The sequence below is a fragment of the Halictus rubicundus genome, chromosome 4, assembly GCF_050948215.1.
Source record: "Halictus rubicundus isolate RS-2024b chromosome 4, iyHalRubi1_principal, whole genome shotgun sequence".
NCBI classification, from domain to species: domain Eukaryota; kingdom Metazoa; phylum Arthropoda; class Insecta; order Hymenoptera; family Halictidae; genus Halictus; species Halictus rubicundus.
In genome coordinates, this window is record NC_135152.1 from 7,490,520 (window position 1) to 7,509,632 (window position 19,113).

Here is a 19,113-nt window from a genome sequence, read left to right on the forward strand (position 1 = left end):
CTCTCTTGCTCGCTCGCGAACGCAATGAGCATCTTCCCGTTTGTTTTATTGCGCGAAGGAATCGCTGCCCGGCTCTCGGCTCTCGGTCCCCAAGAAGATCGCTAGTTGACCGTAGCCGGAGCACGGGATAGGCCTCTCTTGCCTCTCGTCGGCGCGTTCCTCTCCCTGCCCCCCTTTTCGTCCCCCTTATTCCTCTCCGACACTCCTCGTCCTCGGGCCGGAGGCTAGCCGATCCGGTTTGACCAATCCAAACGAATGGTGCATCGGCACGAACCAATCGAACCGGCCGAGGTAGACAACGGAGAGCCGTGGCCGAGAGGCCCTCCTCTTCTCTGCTTGCCCTCTGCCTTTGCCTCCCCGCGAGCACGGAACAAAATAACACGACGCTAAGGAAAAAGAATGGAAAAAGGAGCGAGCGAGGTGATGGCCAGGGACGACGGCGTTTAAAGCCACGCACGGACCCCGATCGCCTAGCCTCCTCGCGGAGACCCGTGTATAATCTCCAGGGAGGGAGCGTCAGGATGTTTGGAGAACGATTCGGGAAGAGGATCTGCGGTAGAGCCTCGATAATTGCAAGAAATTCGAGAGGGAAAATTATATATGGCTATCGGGAGTGTGAACGATTCAATTTGTTCTCGACGACCTGACGGATACGTTTTTCAGGACTGCAGTAGTGCCTCGATGGTTGCACAACGTCTGGAGAAGATTTGAAACAGAGGGAAATTTGGCGGGCTGTCTAAAGCGACCAATTGATAGTCTTAGGGAATAGGTTTCTTATTGATGACCTGGCGGTTACTTTTTCAGGACTGCAGTAGTGCCTCGATGGTTGCACAACGTCTGGGGAAGATTTGAAACAGAGGGAAATTTGGCGGGCTGTCTAAAGTAACCAATTGATGGAATGGAATTCCCATTTTTCAGGGAATGGGTTTCTTATTGAGGACCTGGTGGATACGTTTTTGGGTATTCACATATTTTTCAAAACGTAATAAAAGAATATATAACTCATGTAATTTTGACTATTTCTCCTTTTAAAAAATCGCACGTGTAAAATTTCAATAAATATATGTGTAAAATCCCAATGCAAAAGGTTTGGTAGTTTTTCAGAAAAAAATTCGTAAAAATTCATGTAAAAAGGGCCCCGAAAACAAGAATACCCTCTTCACACCAGAACCGTCGAACGAGTCGAGAAAACTGGTTTCTAATTTGTTCGTTCGCCTTATACGCATTTGCTGCTCGGTAATGCCAGTGTTAAAAGTCGCAATTTACATTCGAGAGAACAATACGTGCAAACTGGTTTCGCGAAAGTCTCGCTCGTTCTCCCCGTTCGTTACTCCTAAAAACAAAATCACTGACCCGTTAATTAGCAGAGAGACTCATTGGGCTGTCATTCGCGAGAAATCGAGTAGAAAACCCTCGGGATCCCTGCATTGTCTACATTGTCCGCGGATACAGTAGAAAAGAAAGACGTGATTCGATAATGAAATTGAACGGCGCGCGAGGCCGGACTCTGAAACAGAAAGTGTGCGCGCGTTAATGAACAATGGTTTCGGAGAGGTGCAGTCGCCGAGTAAAAAGTTAAGTGAGCGGAGCGTTGCTCGCTGGCCATCGTGGAACGCTTTCTTCGTCTCCTCTGAAAAGAAGGATCCGCGAGCGTGATCCGTGAAAAACAAAATTGCAGACTGGCGTGCAGAGGCGCTCCGTGAAAAACGTGCGAATCATCCAAACAATCTAGCTCGAAGGATGAGTCAGGACAGACACGACTCGACGCCGGATGAACCACCATCTGTTTTCTCATTTTATACGGTATATACCTACCTGCCGATTTTAATCGGTCGAAGGTTAATTGAATGTGCTTTCATGTTGTATGCTCGAGAAGCTTGTATCGCTCTGAGCCGTGTAACTTTATTCGTTATGCAATCTATTCCGCAACGCAGTGGCATGATCCAGATCGATTTCGCGGATGTTCGACTACTTGGGAAGCTCTGGTCATTCATTACCTTTCTAATTCAAAGCAGAAAATTATATATCCTTCGCTGAAGATATTTGGGAGGGAATTATAATCGGATACTTCATGTCTCAACAATTGTAAGTTCAAAATAATGTAACAGTGTCCCCAAATGTCTCTAATGGTATGTTTCCCACCCATTTTTCTCTCGAATGCACAAGATCCGCACCGATACTGCATTCTCTCGTGGATTTCAAACGCAAACAGCGCACGATAGCAGCAAGACGAGGCGAAAATCGTTCTCTAATCTCCGATCATGGGCTTGAGCCTCGCTTAGGCGATTTTATTCGATGCGAGGAGCACGAAGCTCGTCCTCGAACGGTCTCGCACATTCTTCCTTCGGTATTCCGTGGCCGATGCACACGTTGCACACGCGGCTTTGTATTCCATGCTCGTTTCCCGCTCACACGTCGCCGACGCTCAGATTCTCGTGAACCGTCCAGTGGAAAATGCGCGATATATCGATAAGCATCTCTCCTCGTAGATCCTTTACCCCGTGAACGCGTGTACTGTGATTACGCGAAATTAATTGGCCGTGTTACATGCCACGGGGATACGCGCCCGTTTAGGTCAGGTTCAACACGGAACGACTTCGACTTTTTTTAGATCATCAGAATAAAGAAATTAAACATCAATTTTACGGTATAATCGATGCGTCTTTCCATCGCAGGAAAAATGAACGCGTGGGACCGGTTGGTAACGATTGGGAATGATTACCGATGCTTCGGTGAGAAATGTTTGTAAAAATGCATGAATGTACCTTAGATATGTGTAAATAAGTCTGTAAAGTTTTGTGAAAATATACTGCGCCGTTCGTTGGAAAAGAATTTCTAAAGCACACCCTTGCGAAATTGCTTGGGTTCGTACAGAGGGGTGGTTTGCTATATGAATAATTCCTAAAGTTGCGACAATAGTGGTCCATAAAAAATCATGAATCTAGTTTAGATATATATGAACAAGCCTGGAAAATTTCATAAAAATATATTACGTTGTTTGTTAGAAAAAAATTGCCAATGCATACCCTCGCAGCAGGTTGTAAAGTTGCCTGCTCTCATCATGCATAGGGGTAGTTTCAGACCAGTCCAGAATGAGGAATGAAGAAAGACCAATCGTATAGATTTACGAATGTTAACTTCTTCACGGAGCGTCGGATTAAAGATAGCCACTCAAAGGATTTCGCTGCGTCAGTATTTGCTTAGAGTCTTCGAGGATTATCCTTGCGTTCGAGAACTGTTATGGAGGATTTCAGGGATGAGCATGGTTCAATCACGAAAGCAAATGTGTCTGTGCACGCTTGCGTGAGGAAGACGTAATACTGTCGATTAGGTTTGTGCTGTTCGATAAATAGCTTCTGGTCACGAATGAGACGTGGAATTAAATCGATTAATAATTTTTTATTTGACGCGCTTATGGCTACTAGAACTGTAAACCACTCTAGCAATAAATAGCGTTACTGTTTTGCCATTCGATGAATAATAATGATGCTGATAATCATTTTATTCATACTAAACTGATCCGACAGCTACAATATTTAAATGCTTAGTAACTTATTAAATACAAATGATGCAACAAATATGTTGTATAATGTTGCAATAATTTTTATTGACGCCCCACTTTTTACCCACGATGCGCATGTGGGTATCAAAGCAGCATAAAATCTGGTAATAAATAATGTGCAACTTGTGCGCAACTCAGCGAACAAACAAGACAGGTTTCACATGCACTGAATCAAAATCAACGAGGCAGACGAAGATAAGATAAACTAGCATCGCGTGTAGACGGAAAGTGAAACCGAAGGGTTGACAGGACAACCACGGCTTTTCCGGTGCATCGAGCTCCGAAAATCCCCCCCGAAAAATTCAAGGACCCGGTGCGTCGGAGGTGCAGTGAATTCTGAGTGACCCGAAGCGGAACAGGTGGCTATTCGTTTGTAAAAACGCGGCAGCCGTGTAATCCGTGTAAAGAGACGAGCGACGAGCCGTCAGAAAACAGTGAATTGGATCGAGACGATCTCTGGAAACGGCGGTCGAATACGCTTTTATGTCTTTATTAAAAGGGACCGAGTGTTCCAGCGGTCCCCGGGTTGTGTGCTGGCTCTCGAGGTCGACTGGTTCCGAGATAACAGGTAGCTCTCGATTGATCGACGGATCGCTAGTTTAGCCAGCATCGGCAGACTTTTCGACCGGTTATCTCTCGGACATCTCTTCAAAGAGAGAGAGAGAGAGAGAGAGAGAGAGAGAGAGAGGTAGAGGTAGAGAGAGAATGCTTTTGACCGACTATGAAACGCGTGTGAGACGTTGCCGGGATGAGACCAGGGCCCCCTGGTAATTGGTAGGTTCGAATTCCGGAGAGTTTTTTCGGGCCGAAGAACAGCCAGCATCCCTTTCGCGTAATTAATAGGTCTTTCGATGAAAGCCATGGAATCCCTGCTGGAGGCCCGACCCACCTTTTTTTCTCCCCGTGGCTCGCTCCTGCGGTCAGGGATACGGATACTGGTAGCGCGAAACTCGATCCAGTGAAATTCTTTTGTAAACGCTAACTTTGCCTAAGTGTCGCTTATTAACTTTTTGGGACCACTTGGTGCCCATCTGTTTACGGACATAATTACGGCTCGGTGCCCCGGTGAATAATTACCGATGCCTCGGAGATAGCTGTTTGTCAAAATTTATGAACGTAGCTTGAATATGCGTAAGTAAGTCGGTAAAGTTTTGTGAAAATATATGGAGCCGTTTGTTAGAAAAAAATTGCTGAAGCGCACCCTTACAGCTAGTTAACAAGGGGGTGGTTTGCTTCCTTGCTGAATAATTTCTAAACTTGCAATACCTGTATGAATAATACTGAATGTAGCTTAGATGGCATATGAACAAGTCTGCAAAGTTTCATTTTAATATACTGTGTTGTTGATTGGAGCAAAAATTCCCAAAGATCCTCACGACAGGTTGAACATTCTCGGTGAATAACTACGTAAACTGTGCAGACAGTTGTCTATAAAAAATCATGAACGTAGCTTGGATATGTATGAACAAGTCTGCAGAGTTTCATAAAAATATATCGTTCGGTTTATCAGAAAGATATTGTTAAGTAAACCCTTTGCCGTCGATAGTCTGCTTTCGTACGAACGGTTTGCTTCAATAACTACTAAACATTTGACGCTAAAATGGACAAAGAAGTCTGTAAAGTTTTATGAACATGTACCGTTCAGTTTGTAAGGAAAAAACTTGTCAATCTTTGAGATTCGCGTAGTTCAAAAACGCAATACTCCTGGCGCTCAGAACAATCAAAACTTAATTTCGTGTCTCCAGTGTCGAGCCTATCAGCGAACAACCATTCCCGCAACATCAAAAACATTATTACCGTCAGGACTGAAACGATTACACAAGCAAATGAGTTTCTCAATCTCGAGGCTCGCCTTTCCGCGATTAATCGTCGCCAGAACGGCCAGGAGCGTGTGTAATAATTACACGACGGGGAATACTTTCGGCGACCGATACGTTGCCATTACCATAATCGCGTTTCGGATCGGTCGGCCACGGTTTTCGAAGAATCCGTGTTTCGTCGAACAACCAGCCTGGGTCTCGTTCGAGCGAGTTTTATTGCGATTACGCACGGCTTCTCGTCCCTGGTCATGAAGGTCGGTCGAAATTAGGGTGGAATTATATTCTGGGAAGAAGGCGGAGAAGAAGAGTCCAGACAATGATTGCCTCGAGGTGTTTCGTGGCGAATACCGCACAATAGAACACGTTCTGTTGTACACCGTCATTTCATATCCAAAATGAGTCTTACAATGGCGGACAACTGTATTCGCGCACCCTTTAACAGGAATAACATTTTTCAAATCGGACCGAACGATTGTAACTTTTTCGAGATGTTGGACGAATTAGTTTATTAAAAAATGACTCGAGTTTACTTCGCTTTTCAAGAGGTTTGAATCTCTTTATTATTCGCGAAATACTATCTTTTAAATAATTGAACGTAGAGCCTTTTTCTTAATGTTTTCGAAATTTATCTGATCAAGGTTGCCCCATAAAATATATTAGTCGCGGTTCGGTTCGCTTTAATTTAATTTAATTTTCCCTTGTGAAATTTTCCCGAGCTTATCATTATTCATAAGTAGACTGCGGATTTGATGCCGTTAAGACAAAAATGAGTAGATGAAACGCAAAATAAAATAGTATTGTCCATGCAGCTTATGTTTCTTGAAATCGATGCATAAAATGTTCATTGTACCGCAAGCTTAGTATTAACTCGTTTTTCCATCGAAAAGCTCCGTTCGTTTCTGCCTTGACGAATGAACACGCGAGAGACGCCGCGAAGACTATCACGACACTGTGTACACGGTCTGTGCCTGTACACAGGTGTGGGGTACATGTTTGTACTCGTGCTCAGGTGTGCACACGGTTCTCCAGTCTTTGTTCAAGGCTGCGAGACTCAGCCAGGTACAAGATCACGGCTGCGAGAGATCTTCTTGCGACTTTTTTAATTGAGACACCGATCCCGGTCGGACGTTAACAACGCCGGTTGATGAGCCGCTTCGTGTAATTGTGATCGCGTCGATATTTTCCGTCGGGATTATTGCGTTCGCGGCGTGTCATCACGGTGAAATAATAATCGGTGTAATATGACCGTAATTGCGAACCCCGGTTTAACGGCGTCGTGTAATTTCTGGACGATTGAATAGATTTTGACCGTTTCACCTGGGATGCGTTCTGAAGCTGGTGGTTTCTGCATTTGCGTTTACGCACGTCCCAAATATTCGTTAAAATACATTTTAATCTTAAGTCGTTATCATCTTGATCAAATCTGTGAACCTATCCAAGACATAAAAATTAAAGTTGGATATGGAGGAGATAGAAAACATCCCCTAACAATTTTACCTATTCTCCTGAATTCTGATTGTTCGTAAACAAATTCTTATCCATTATATTCGTGAAGAGTCTATGAAAGAAACTCTCATTATTTTAAAATCTCGGTACTCGACGGTTACCTTATAAAAACGACAAGGCTGTATTTACTTAGATTTTGTGCAATTTTGATTGTAACACGTGCTTGAATAGTAGCAACTTGATAATTTCAATAATTGTAGAATATTTTGATTGTAACATGTGCTTGAATAGTAGCAACTTGATAATTTCAATAATTGTAGAATATTTAGATTGTAACATGTGCTTGAATAGTAGCAACTTGATAATTTCAATAATTGTAGAATATTTAGATTGTAACATGTGCTTGAATAGTAGCAACTTGATAATTTCAATAATTGTAGAATATTTAGATTGTAACATGTGCTTGAATAGTAGCAACTTGATAATTTCAATAATTGTAGAATATTTAGATTGTAACATGTGCTTGAATAGTAGCAACTTGATAATTTCAATAATTGTAGAATAAATAATATGTAACCAGTCATTTGACCGGCAGTTGTTATTCAGTGTTAAAAATCCTCGTCCGCTCGCTAACCCCTCCGCCGACACCGATAAAAATAGTCATTTTCCACCCCATTCGCCATCACGACATCGATCAGGACGCTTCTCCTAAAAGATCGTCCCGTGTCATCGCTCTCCTGGGCAGCGATGACCGACAGTCTAGCTGAGAATTCAATGACGCACGCCGGCGCGCTATACCGTATTGTATAATACTGTATATTCCCGGATAGACAGCGCCTCTCCTCTCCTTTTTCCGATAACACCGCTCACCGTTACGCGAATATAGTTTCTCCGGCAGCGTAACGGTGGTTATTGTAAAACCGCCACGGAATAAACTGCTCGTCCGTGGCGAACGTTCCAGGTGAATTCATCATCGACACTGTTCGATGGTCCCTAGAAAAACCGCGTTGCCACCGCGAATTCAGGCGGCCTCGATGACGCCGAGTCATCCGATGGAAAGTGTCGTTTCCTCGAGGTACAGCGAAAGGAAACTGAAAGCGTGCAAATGCGTGAACGGAGATGTTGCCATTCGCGAAAACGTATGAATATCTTCAACGAGTATCTTCGCCACCTTACGAGACTCGCCTTCTACGTTTATGGCAAAAGCAACGGTCGTTCGGAGTCGCTTTTCGATTTGGACGACACGGTTTTGCTACTGCGTTGATTACTGTAATGGTTCTCGCCTGAGTAGATATCCGTGCTGTATAACAGATGTCTCAACAACGGTTCTTCATTACTATTACACTGCCTGTGTGCGGTTACAACGCAGACGTGCACGTCGAATGCAAGAAAACAGAATTTATATGTACTGTTGAATTATTTTCAGCTTAGTACAATTACTCGGAAAAAAGCAAATGTTTATGCAGCTCCTATAGCCTGAAATTACTGCAGACAATTTTTATCTTGGATGAAAATCTGCAATGTAATCACTAGATGGGCAGGTGCAATTTAAAACAGAGAGCAGATTGCCGACGTATTGTTTCCAACATATTAAAATGTTTAGTTAGCTCGTGTATCTTGTAATTGATTTGATTTTGAAAAACCAAAATTGCGAGAAATCTACGTAAATTCTATCACCCACAATCAAGATATAACATCGAAATAAGTTAATTTTCGCAACGCAGTCGAACAAGCTGATCGGGGACCAAGGGGCATCGAAATAACCACTTCAGGGCCCCGGAAATCGGGGTCCATCGACGGAATTAAGCGGTGATCGCGTTATCGCGGGGCCCGAGGATTTCTCGGGTGGTTTTTAATTAAGATACTCACGAATTTTCGGATTCCGCGGGCGCAGTCGTAAGAACGGGAACGTTAATTTACAGGCCTTAAAGACGGCCGCGTGCGCGCGTACGAGCGTGAAATGTATTCGCCTAAGTAAACCCGTTCGAAGGGGGGCCCAGGGAAGAGGGCCCGGCTCTCATGCTGTGGGAACAGGTTTCAGAAAATTGACCGTTCCACCGTAGGACCTTTATCTGCGGTTAGCATCTACCTTCGAGTTGTCGAAGAGACCTACGAAGGGAACTGATCGGGGCGGGGGGAGGCCCTTCTCCGATTTTTCGGTGAAAGGGCCCACCTACCCCTCGGATAACGGAAACCGAACACATCACGCTACTGTTCCACAGATTTTTCTGAAGTTTCGAGGATCCCGGGTTTATTGAAAAATTCATCGGCGATTTATCTTTATGGGGTACCGTAAAATTTTTTTATCGCCTCTCTTTCGCTCGGATAGTGGAATTTATGGACGATGATTTCCACCTTCGTGTCTGTCTGGATTATGCACGGGCTATCGGAAGGTAGAAAAAAAAAAGTTGTAATTAAATGCATGATGAATATAATCGTCCCTCTTCTAGGAAATGATGAATAATAAAGATGTTCCAATCACTGCAATCGGTGCGAGGGGTTGAAGACATTTTGTTCAGACTGGACGAAGACCGCGAAGAGCGACGAAGATTGGAGATTTACCGCAGACAATCGGTGGGCGGCCGAAGCCGCGATAATCGCGTGTACTATATGGAACGTGAAATCGGCGGAGAGCGTTCGCGTGCAGAATTTCCGCGTCGTCTCCGCGAACCTGGGCAGTCTTGCCGCATTATATCGAGTCGAGTAGACCGAGGGGGGCGCACGATAACGTGGAGAGAAGAGAGGGTGCGCACTGCGTTGCTCGAGAAAAGTCATCCTTCTCTAACCCCCGTTCGCCCTCGCAATCAGGGGTGAGTGACTCACGTTCCGCAGCTTCGACGCCGACAGTCGTCGGGACAAATATTGATTCGCCGGGGCCGAGGGAAACTACCCGGTGTACTGTACACCCCTCTGCTACACCCCTCTGCAACCCTCCAAGTCTCGCCCTCGTATCTAAATTTTTCTAGAGCGCGCACACGCCACTCTTCGGGCTTCTTATTCGAATCGGACGGGTCTTCCGCCTCGTGTTACACCCCTTCCTGATCCGTAAACGATCTTCGATGTATCGAGCGACCTCCCGAAGACGGCACAAGTATAATAATGGTAGCCCGACGTCTTTATTGTGTATTCGAAGATTCGACCGGTAATTGGAGGCCTGGTGGCTTTGGGGTCGCCAGGAATTTTGTAAATCGATGAGAATTTTGTACTCGTCTTGTATCTTGTTGTATTTGTTGGACAATTTATCTGAAAGTTGTACGGAATCTTAAGACCTTAAAATCTCGAACAGAATCTATTAAATATGGATATTGGAGAACACATAGGCATACAATAGATATTAATTTTATTTTTCTTAAAATAAATTAGAGAGAAGTTAATAAAATAGAAGAACTCTGTTGTTGGATTGCTTAGTAAATTAATCGAAGAATATTTCTCAGAATGCTGGAATGTTGTAAATAATCGTGTTTGCGCCAACAATCATTCGTCGCTCGATTAGCCTGGAATTTTTCACGATACATTGTGTTACAAGATTGAGGGTTGTTGGTAAGGGTTGAAACCAGGAGACGAAGAAAAGTGAGAATATTTATGCACATAATCCAGAATTATTAAATTAATACGAAGATAGCAATTACACGTACTCTTGTTAACCGTGTAATGATGTTCCCAGAAGAATAATGTTGACTTTTATCTAGACATGAATTCAACCGAGTTTAGGTTTTAATTTGACTGAATTTTATATGAAATTGAGTCTGCTCCCAACGCGCGTACCATAACTTAATGGGATATGCGAGAATAGCGTGAATGGACGAGGATGGATAGAATTTTTTTAATGAAGTGACGTGTAATGTATTCTTATAATCGGTCGACGACTGATCAAACACGTTCATAAATTATCTCGTGCGGAAATACGAGAGAGACTCCACACGTGATGAAAACGCCAAAAAATATTGTCCGAGGAATGAAATATTACCAAGTCACGCAAAATGTCAGGAATGTCCTTCTGGCAGATAAACGTTCGGAGGAAATACATATGCACACACGCAGCTTCTTTGGTTGCTCTCTTCCGGCGAGAGGCTAGCCTACGAAATAACTGAGATTACCATCGCCGGTGAAATTACTATAGTAAACTTTCTTCGAACCCGCCGGTTGCCTATGGAAATCCTCCATATCGTTTTTCAGTACAAATTAGCAATTCCACTTGCCCTATAATAAAAATTGTTTATTTTACTGGCTCTACAATACAAATTACACGCAGTAGTTTCTTTGCGAGAATTATTGTTTATTCTACGGGCACTACAGTACAAAAAATTGTTCATACTAGTTGCCCTACAATAATAATTGCCATTCTACTGGCCCTGAAATCAAAATTATTTATTCTACTGCCCCCAAAATGAAAATGTATAATAATACTAAATAATAAGGTAAAAATTATACATAGTTGATTATTTTACTATATTCTAATTGAGAATAATAAATACAATCGATCTGGAGGCCATTTTGAAATAAGTAGATACAGTGTACTCAACAGTAAGACTACCACGTGGGTCAAAATGACTCACGTAATTTTGAATTTTCTATTTTATAGCTATTGATATTATAAATCCGCTCCTGTTTAAAGTTATTCAGTCAATGTAAAATTCAACAAATGCACCCTTCTAACGTCTATAAAGAACTGAGAATGAGTCATTCTGATTCATTTTATTAAACCAGTCAGAAACTATCACAGTAGTTCGAGTGTAAAAAAGAAATCACTGTTCAATGATTCTGAAAAATCTGCCATTTTTCTATAAGTTAAAATTTTTCAAAACAGGGGATTAAAATGTTCGAATTCTGGCGGCTAATTTGAATTGCTGCTTGACCCACCGGAGTCAATAGAAACAGTACTAAATTCTCTTATAAAGCTATTAAATAGCTGAATAAAATTGCAAATGGTCCCAAAAAAAATTCCTACTACATACTCCTATTCCCTATTAACTCAGTAAAAAAATAGCCAACAGCCTATCTTAAATCCCATCAGAAATAAATCGCCAACGGTCCGAAGGATGACCAAACATGTCCACGTCAAAAAGGTTAGAATATATTAACCGGTGCGTTCGCAAATGTTACTGCACTGAACAGTGCGTGCTCGGGGTTCTCACAAGCCGGGGTAGCGGCTATAAGGTAGTCAGACTTACAGCGATGAATAAAAAGAGGGACGAAAAAGCAGTGGCTTCCCGGTCGTTAGCGACGGGGGTTACAGGCAAAAGCCCACCAGAAAATAATTGTAGCGGGGACTCGTTACACGGGTGCATAGTCTTGCTAATTAAAGAACGCTGGTTGTTCCCATCGTGAGAAAACGCCGGTTACCGCCGCCGGCAGAAAAATCGAGAGACGACGAGAATGTGCCATTCGAAAGGGTCACTCACCGTCCCGCCAAGGTCGCCTCTCTTCTCAGATTTGTCACATCTCGAGTCACGCCCAGCCTCTTTCCCGTAATCCTTGAATCCCTTTACGCGAAAAACTGTCACTGTTCCACAGGAGCACCGGGGAAATTTTTTGTTGTTGCCGTTTTTAAAGGACGCACAACGGACGCACAAAACACACCGCACAAACCGCCGACGACGTGCACGCTGTTCAGCTGCTCTCTCGGCAGCGTCCCGACTACTACGAACCAGTCCACGCACGCACGAACCAGTCTTACATGCGAGCGTAGTAGAAGTAGAGGGCGACTACCTGCGACCGTGTGTCTCGACATTGACTTCGGGCCACGATCGAACACGACCACGATCCACGCCGAGGAAAACGATCCACGGATCACGCATCTCTCGATCCCCACTTTCCTTCAACCAACAAGACTCCAGAGTGATTGTTCTCTTTTAGATGCCTGAAGCGTTATTATTGGGATGCCATTTTCTATTATAATACAGGGAAATGTGTAAGAGCTTGTTAGTAATTGTTTATTTTTAAGCAGTTTCGTTTCGAGAAGGATGACTATTGGGCGAGGGATGAAATAAAGCACATTTGCCCTGCTCTCATTTGACCGATGAAAATCATCAAAACGGTTACAATCATTAAAACTTCGCTCTCTTGAATAATCTCCTAAAAGGAAAATAAGTGGGGCATGAACAATATAAATGTTCAGCGGTTACAAACAATGTTATTCATTGTTTCCGTTAGGCTGAAAGACAATTGAAAGGCAAAAAGTTTAGAATTAATTAAGAAACGATCACGTGAACCGGTACTACATTAATGTAAAAGCTTTCAATCGTTTATTACTGCTGGCTGTGAATCTAATCTAATGTGTTAGGTACTCTCTCATTAAGCTGTGATGCCTTCTAAAACTATCCCGAGTTTTCGAAACTTTTTTCTTACGAATTTCAAATTGTTCATCAATAAATACAAATAAAATATTGTCTACGCAGTTAATAGTTCGCCTTAATTTAATTATTAGAGAAAATTGTCTAATCTAAGACTAACTGCAAGATTTGTGAAGGCTGGTTGCAATGAGACGTTGCGATGCCAGAGCAGCCCAAGACATCAAACTTACAATCCATGTTTGTAGTTCATAATGTATTCAAATTATTCTTGTCTCGTTAAATAAATCAGTGGCGAATTATTTCGAAAGTGCTTTAATCGAGCACGACTAATGAACTGCTTTCTATGCACTAAGCGCAAAAACGTTCCACAATAATTACCGTTAAACACGCTATCCTGTCGTAAGATAATTCTAGTATCGATTACGAGATACGATTGTCACATTTAATTCCTTTTTCTGCAACACCGATAAAAGATCGAAAACTTAAAAGCACTTTCGGTTGCTTACAAAAGTCGAACATGTTTTGCGGAACCGTTAATATGATCACGATTAGTGATCATTGAGCTACTCACTGAGAAGTCTATTATTAATAATAATCTTCAATGATAAAAATGAAAGTCGAACACGTACGGTTAAAAATCGAAGAAAATCGAGGAACACAGGCACGCAGCTTGCTGCCATCGGTAGCGTCGGCGACTGTTGCAAACTCTCTCCTGCACGTGCAAGAACTACAAACACGTTTAAACAGTCGTGTGTATGTAAGAATCCATAGTAGTCGACCTTTTATAGACGATAATTTCCGTCACGTATGCGTACAAACGACACAGTATCTCGTACAATTTATTCCCGTTTGATTCTACCAAATTTTTGACAAATATTCGCACTGTAAAATGGAATATAAAATGTGTTTTCGACAGAAAAATTTTGAATTAAATGACGGTAATACCGAGTCGGCGCTACTTTCATTTTCAGCGCCACCTGTGATTAAATTTGCAATATTCTACCGCAGGTGGCACCACCAGGTTAGCGAACGATTTCCTTCGCAATTTGTCCGCCACATTTTAATATGATTTTAGAGAGGTTGAATTATCGCAGTAATTGTAATCAAGTTTTTGTGGTGAATTATGTATGACACGTCCAGCGAAACGTAGGTAAGAATTTTATTTATTATTCGATCGGTATTTGCGAACGATCGCTGTTGTTTGATTGCCTTGGCGATGACTATTGTTTTGTTCGTCAAATATGACATTAGATGACACAATGCACGATGATATAAAACATTCTTCGAGCATTTCTGAATATTGTTTAAAAAGATCTGACATGGATATTGAGGAGAAAAAATCCGAGAGCGGAGTTCACGATAAATTCGACGTCAGAGACGTTTGGAAGGAATTTAACTGTCCAAAATATGTTATGCTCGAGTGTCCTGAGACCGATAAAATACCGGCGAATCTATTCGATTTTATGAAACAATCGGAGGTCGATCCGAATTATACTTTGACGAAATTAGACGAGCTTATATCTGATCCTGTGACGAAGGACAGTGCGCCGCGAATTTGCAGGCTCTTGCATAAATATTTGCATGGAATAAAAAATCATGGTTATGTATCCTTTGAAGGATGAAACATCAATTTTTTGGTTCCAATGTACCGAGTATCCCAGCTAACTTGAAAACTATAAGAAATGTTCTCAAGGTCACAGTTTCCGTGATTACAAGGTCAACGATATTTAAATGGAACTTCGATGGGACACTCTGTATACATTGGATTCTAACATTATATCAAGTTTTTTAATTTGGTCATTGCTCGCCAATCATAAAAAATTATGGTTGACTTAATCCAATTCTTTAATCATTTATAAGAACTTCCTTAAAATTGTAATTAGAAGGTTAAAGATTTGCCTAAAATAATAAGGATATTAGAATTTTTGGTTCAAAATGTTGACTCTGTGGAACAGTACAAGCAACTCCTCAATGAAATGTTGAAGCTTTGCAGTCTACCTCCTTTGTTAGAAAAGTCTTCTGAAATTCTAACGAATAACGATAGAATAGAACAGTACTTCACATTATTAGGGAAGCTTCTTGCTGTTTTACCAACCAAAGAACAAGCATTGGAGATTCACAAAGCCATCCACTCTTTATTATTGAACAGAGACAGCTCGAACGTTGCAGCAATTAAGATTAAAGATTGCCTTGCATTTATGGAAAAGTCACAGCTGCCAAATATGGTAGTGAAGACGTTAGAAGGCTCTCTTCCAGAGATGTATCAAAAGATCTTGGAATTGGTCTTTTTGCTTTCTTCTATTTCGTACAAATGCTGTAAGTAATGCAATATACAGAGGGAAGCATTTAAAACAGGGTTGACCTCAAGGTATCGAGGTGACCTGCTCTAAATGTTCCATCCTGTATATTTGGAACATAAGTAGGGACTCTCTAAAATATTTAACACAGCTCACAGAATGTTAGAAGTTGGAGTGCTTAATATAATATTGGTCAGAATGGATCTTCCTTATGCCACTCAATTACGCTGCACACGGCCACCAGATTCATTACTAATAGGTAGCGAATACCCTGAGGACACAACCATTTTAATAATGAACACGCTATGGTGTCTGATGAAATCCATTCTTCCCCCTATCAATGTGCCCAACTTGAAGACAACTTTGTGTGCACACTGTGCACTATGGTAAACAACGAATACATAAAAAATGAAATGATAATGACTAATCGAAATCACACAGGGGTTTGTCCTACACATTCGAAAGACAAATATTCTACAGCCAATTCAAGAGTATCAGCATAAAAATCAGAAACGAAATAGCAGCTATTATTCTTACAATTTTAATCACCTTTCCCACTTGGAACTTCATTAGCAGCGGTATAGCAGACAAAGTGATTAAGTTCTTGATAGCAGTTGAGACTGGCTCTGTGAGAGTATTTTCAGAAACAATAACATTCGGTAGAACCAATGAAGACTTGTTCTTCCAAAAAGTCTTGTTGTTGATTGCTATTCACCTATCTCAAATTGATGCGTGCATTTCTGTAATTATTTTATTGATTTCTGTTTTTATTGGATTATAGACAATATTGTTGTTCTTTGGTATTCTTTTCGAATAGATAATGGTACACAGAAAATTGATGCAGACGATACTTCAACTTGTTAATCCAGACATCGAACGATCACAAATTACTTGGACTACGTCTCAATATTGGAACCTATGGACGTATGCTATTAAAACCTTGTCTGTGCTGGCACCAAAAATGCCAAAAGATTTTGTAGCATATAATGGTACCATTAGGTACTTAGAATTTAATAAACAGATAAAAATTTTAAATGTTCGTATAAAGTAATTACATTCTTGTAGATTGTTATTGCTATTAGACTGGAGTTTGTCTACGAAGTTCGATGCGGACATTATAACACATTGCATAAAAGCAATCTGTTCAATTACCTTAAGCGACAATACTTTGTTACTTGAGAACTTCAGAGAACATGGGATTATAGTATCATTGATCAGTTAGCTCCCAATTTATAAATTACTACTTTCATTCATTATTGCTAACATATAATAATTTTATTTTACAGAATTGATTAACTATATTTTAACTTTTTGCAAACTTACAATGAAAGAACAAAGAATTCTTACACTGGTGTTAATCTCAATTGAGAGGCTTTTAAAAAAGCAAATCTTTTACCACGAAATGTTCGGAGATCAAAGTATAGCATTTGTTATGGAACTGCTTTTCCAGTGTCTGTACCAGAATGATAAAGAAATTCAAATAGATCAACGGTGAGTTAGTTTAATTCAACCAGCACAGCTGTGCCAGTTGCAGCGTTCTTGTGAGTTATGGCGTAAAGAATTTTGGTAGCCTTTTATTAGCATTAGGTTCATACATTTGGGAGTGTATAGTATGGTGTCCCCCGAATTTGAAGAAGTTTGTTGAAAGTGGAGCAGTGTATGTTATTCTGGATATTATTGAGGTAGTCCCATACCCGTCTCAACGTCTGTTTCTCGCGGTACTAACAGACATGTGCGACAATTATTTTTGCGGGTCTTATTTATGCACTTGGAGAGGCATAAACAAAAAGACAACGTTAATGTCTCTGTTAGCAAGGATCTGGAGGAGCGAAGAAATTAGGCTTGAATTTACAAGATGTCCCAATGGAGCAGTGAGAGGCAAATTGCGAAAATCAGATTTTCTTAAGAAAACTAGGTCTGTCTAATAATTAGAAAATAATTTGCTGCACATCAGATGAAGAGTTCCCTGCAATGAGCAAGAAACAGTGGTTGGAGACTTTCCAAACAAAACTTTGTGGACACATTAGTCCAGCAATGATCGACATGATTGGTTCAGTTAGGGCAAAGATATACAGTATTAGAAAGATCATTGAGAAAGACAACGAGAAATACAACATGGCAAAACAGCACTATAAAATATTATACTATGACCTTCCAGTGGAAGATAGAGTGAGCATATTGGTTGACTGCTATGATTTTATTGTAGTATAATTGAAATCACTTTTCAGATCACAGTGTCTGGCATGGATCTGTATTTTAATCTGAAGTTAGGTCAAGTGTGGACAGAGCTCGAAAGGTATTTTGAGCAGATTGGCATTACCCCGCTCGGTATGGATGGTCAGGCAATATTTTTAATGACACAAAGATATTATTTGTGGGGAATATTACTGAAAAAAAGACAGAAGAATATAATACATTCTGTGAAAAGAGAGGAGGACATAGAAGAGAAAGATGAATATGCTAGGATTCGGGATTCCAAGCTTATTTTATCACTGAACGCGCTCGATGAATTAGATTATGTATACAGGGCAACGAATCGAGAATATATGATAAAGAAAAAGACTGAGCAAATGCAACAAGTCTACATGGCCTTGAATTTTCCACGCAAGACTAGCGAAAATAATCACAGAACGTTCATGGATGCAGTCAACTTTACAGTAATTATATTGAAAAAATTATTTATATAGTAAAGATCTTTATATTAAAGATCTTTTTTTACAGACAATATTCGATCAACACGTGGTGTTCAGCAATCTAACAACCCATTCAGATTTTGGTCAAATGAAAGTTCTTCCTGTTTCGCCAAGCGAGTCGTATATTCTGGACGAATCAATTTTTTCCGGAACGTCTTGTTCATCTTTGACGAATTACGATTTCTCGAAATTAGAACAATTTGAGGAAGAAGTGTAGTTAAAACGTTGCATATTCGTCCCTTATCGTCTTTGGTAAATATAGGGGTCTTTTTTATCGGCGATAAATAAAAATCTCAATTATTTACGAATCTTGCATTGACAGCTCAAATATTAATTAGGTTTGAATATATTGTATTCATTTTTCATGCGTGTGCCAGACATTGGCGTACCGTTTCCATTAACAATTTATACTCGAAAAAAAAAAATAAAGAATGAAAATGATATTAAACAATTTTCGGCAGATTTGCTTTAAATGTATATAAAAATTCTAATAGCGCGTAGCTAACAAATAAATTGTAATGCAGAGGATTAATCGCACGCCCCTGGAGCAGGTCACGCCTCAAAGTATGCAACCCGCCGTACAGAGATGTAAAATCGGTTGCTGACCGTAATTATACTTTATGACAAAAGCAGAAGAAATATTATTAAAGACTTGCTTCAAATAGGATTTTCTTATTCATAATATACCTTGTTTAATCATTATAATTCTTATTGTTACATTAAAGTGTACGTGTCCTGAGAACGCTGCCCTCCCAGTTCACATATGTTTTATTGAATAGATAGACAGCGGATCTTTATTTAAAATAAAAATCGCATACCTGTAGTGCAACAAATTGGAACGAAGTAGAAATTTATTTTCAGTCTTAATATGTTTAATAGGTTCATTAGAAATGAGAGAAAGGTACGATGAAATCATCTTTCATCGGAGGATCCAATCTTGTCGATCGCGGGTATCCGAGCGTATCCGATCGCGTCCGAAGATACCCGATCGGCCTCGAAGTA

At 40.8% G+C, this 19,113-nt stretch overlaps 2 protein-coding genes across 2 annotated transcripts in view; one reads left to right on the forward strand and one right to left on the reverse strand.

Annotated features, from left to right (window-relative positions):
* Stan (protocadherin-like wing polarity protein stan) overlaps positions 1–12,741 on the reverse strand; it is a 30,564-nt gene extending 17,823 nt beyond the window's left edge. The window contains exon 1 of the mRNA XM_076786499.1: positions 12,231–12,741. The gene's annotated coding sequence lies outside the window, so the exon portion shown is untranslated. The remainder of the gene's footprint in view (positions 1–12,230) is intronic.
* Positions 12,742–14,278: 1,537 nt separating this feature from the next.
* LOC143353301 (cilia- and flagella-associated protein 69-like) lies at positions 14,279–18,740 on the forward strand. Its single transcript, XM_076786508.1, has 11 exons — positions 14,279–14,725; positions 15,005–15,437; positions 15,570–15,804; positions 15,860–16,160; positions 16,236–16,417; positions 16,484–16,635; positions 16,705–16,909; positions 16,989–17,296; positions 17,373–17,587; positions 17,647–18,075; positions 18,140–18,740. Exons 1-11 carry the CDS (start codon positions 14,363–14,365, stop codon positions 18,326–18,328), a joined length of 3,012 nt encoding a protein of 1,003 aa, XP_076642623.1. The 5' UTR covers positions 14,279–14,362; the 3' UTR covers positions 18,329–18,740.
* Positions 18,741–19,113: the final 373 nt, after the last annotated feature.

Bases quoted from the DNA above. Each gene is read 5' to 3' on its own strand.
- LOC143353301 (XM_076786508.1), top strand. From the start codon at position 14,363: ATGACATTAGATGACACAATGCACGATGATATAAAACATTCTTCGAGC. The intron at 15,438-15,569 runs GTAAGTAATGCA...TATTTAACACAG, and splicing joins TTCTATTTCGTACAAATGCT to CTCACAGAATGTTAGAAGTT. The intron at 18,076-18,139 runs GTAATTATATTG...CTTTTTTTACAG, and splicing joins TGGATGCAGTCAACTTTACA to ACAATATTCGATCAACACGT.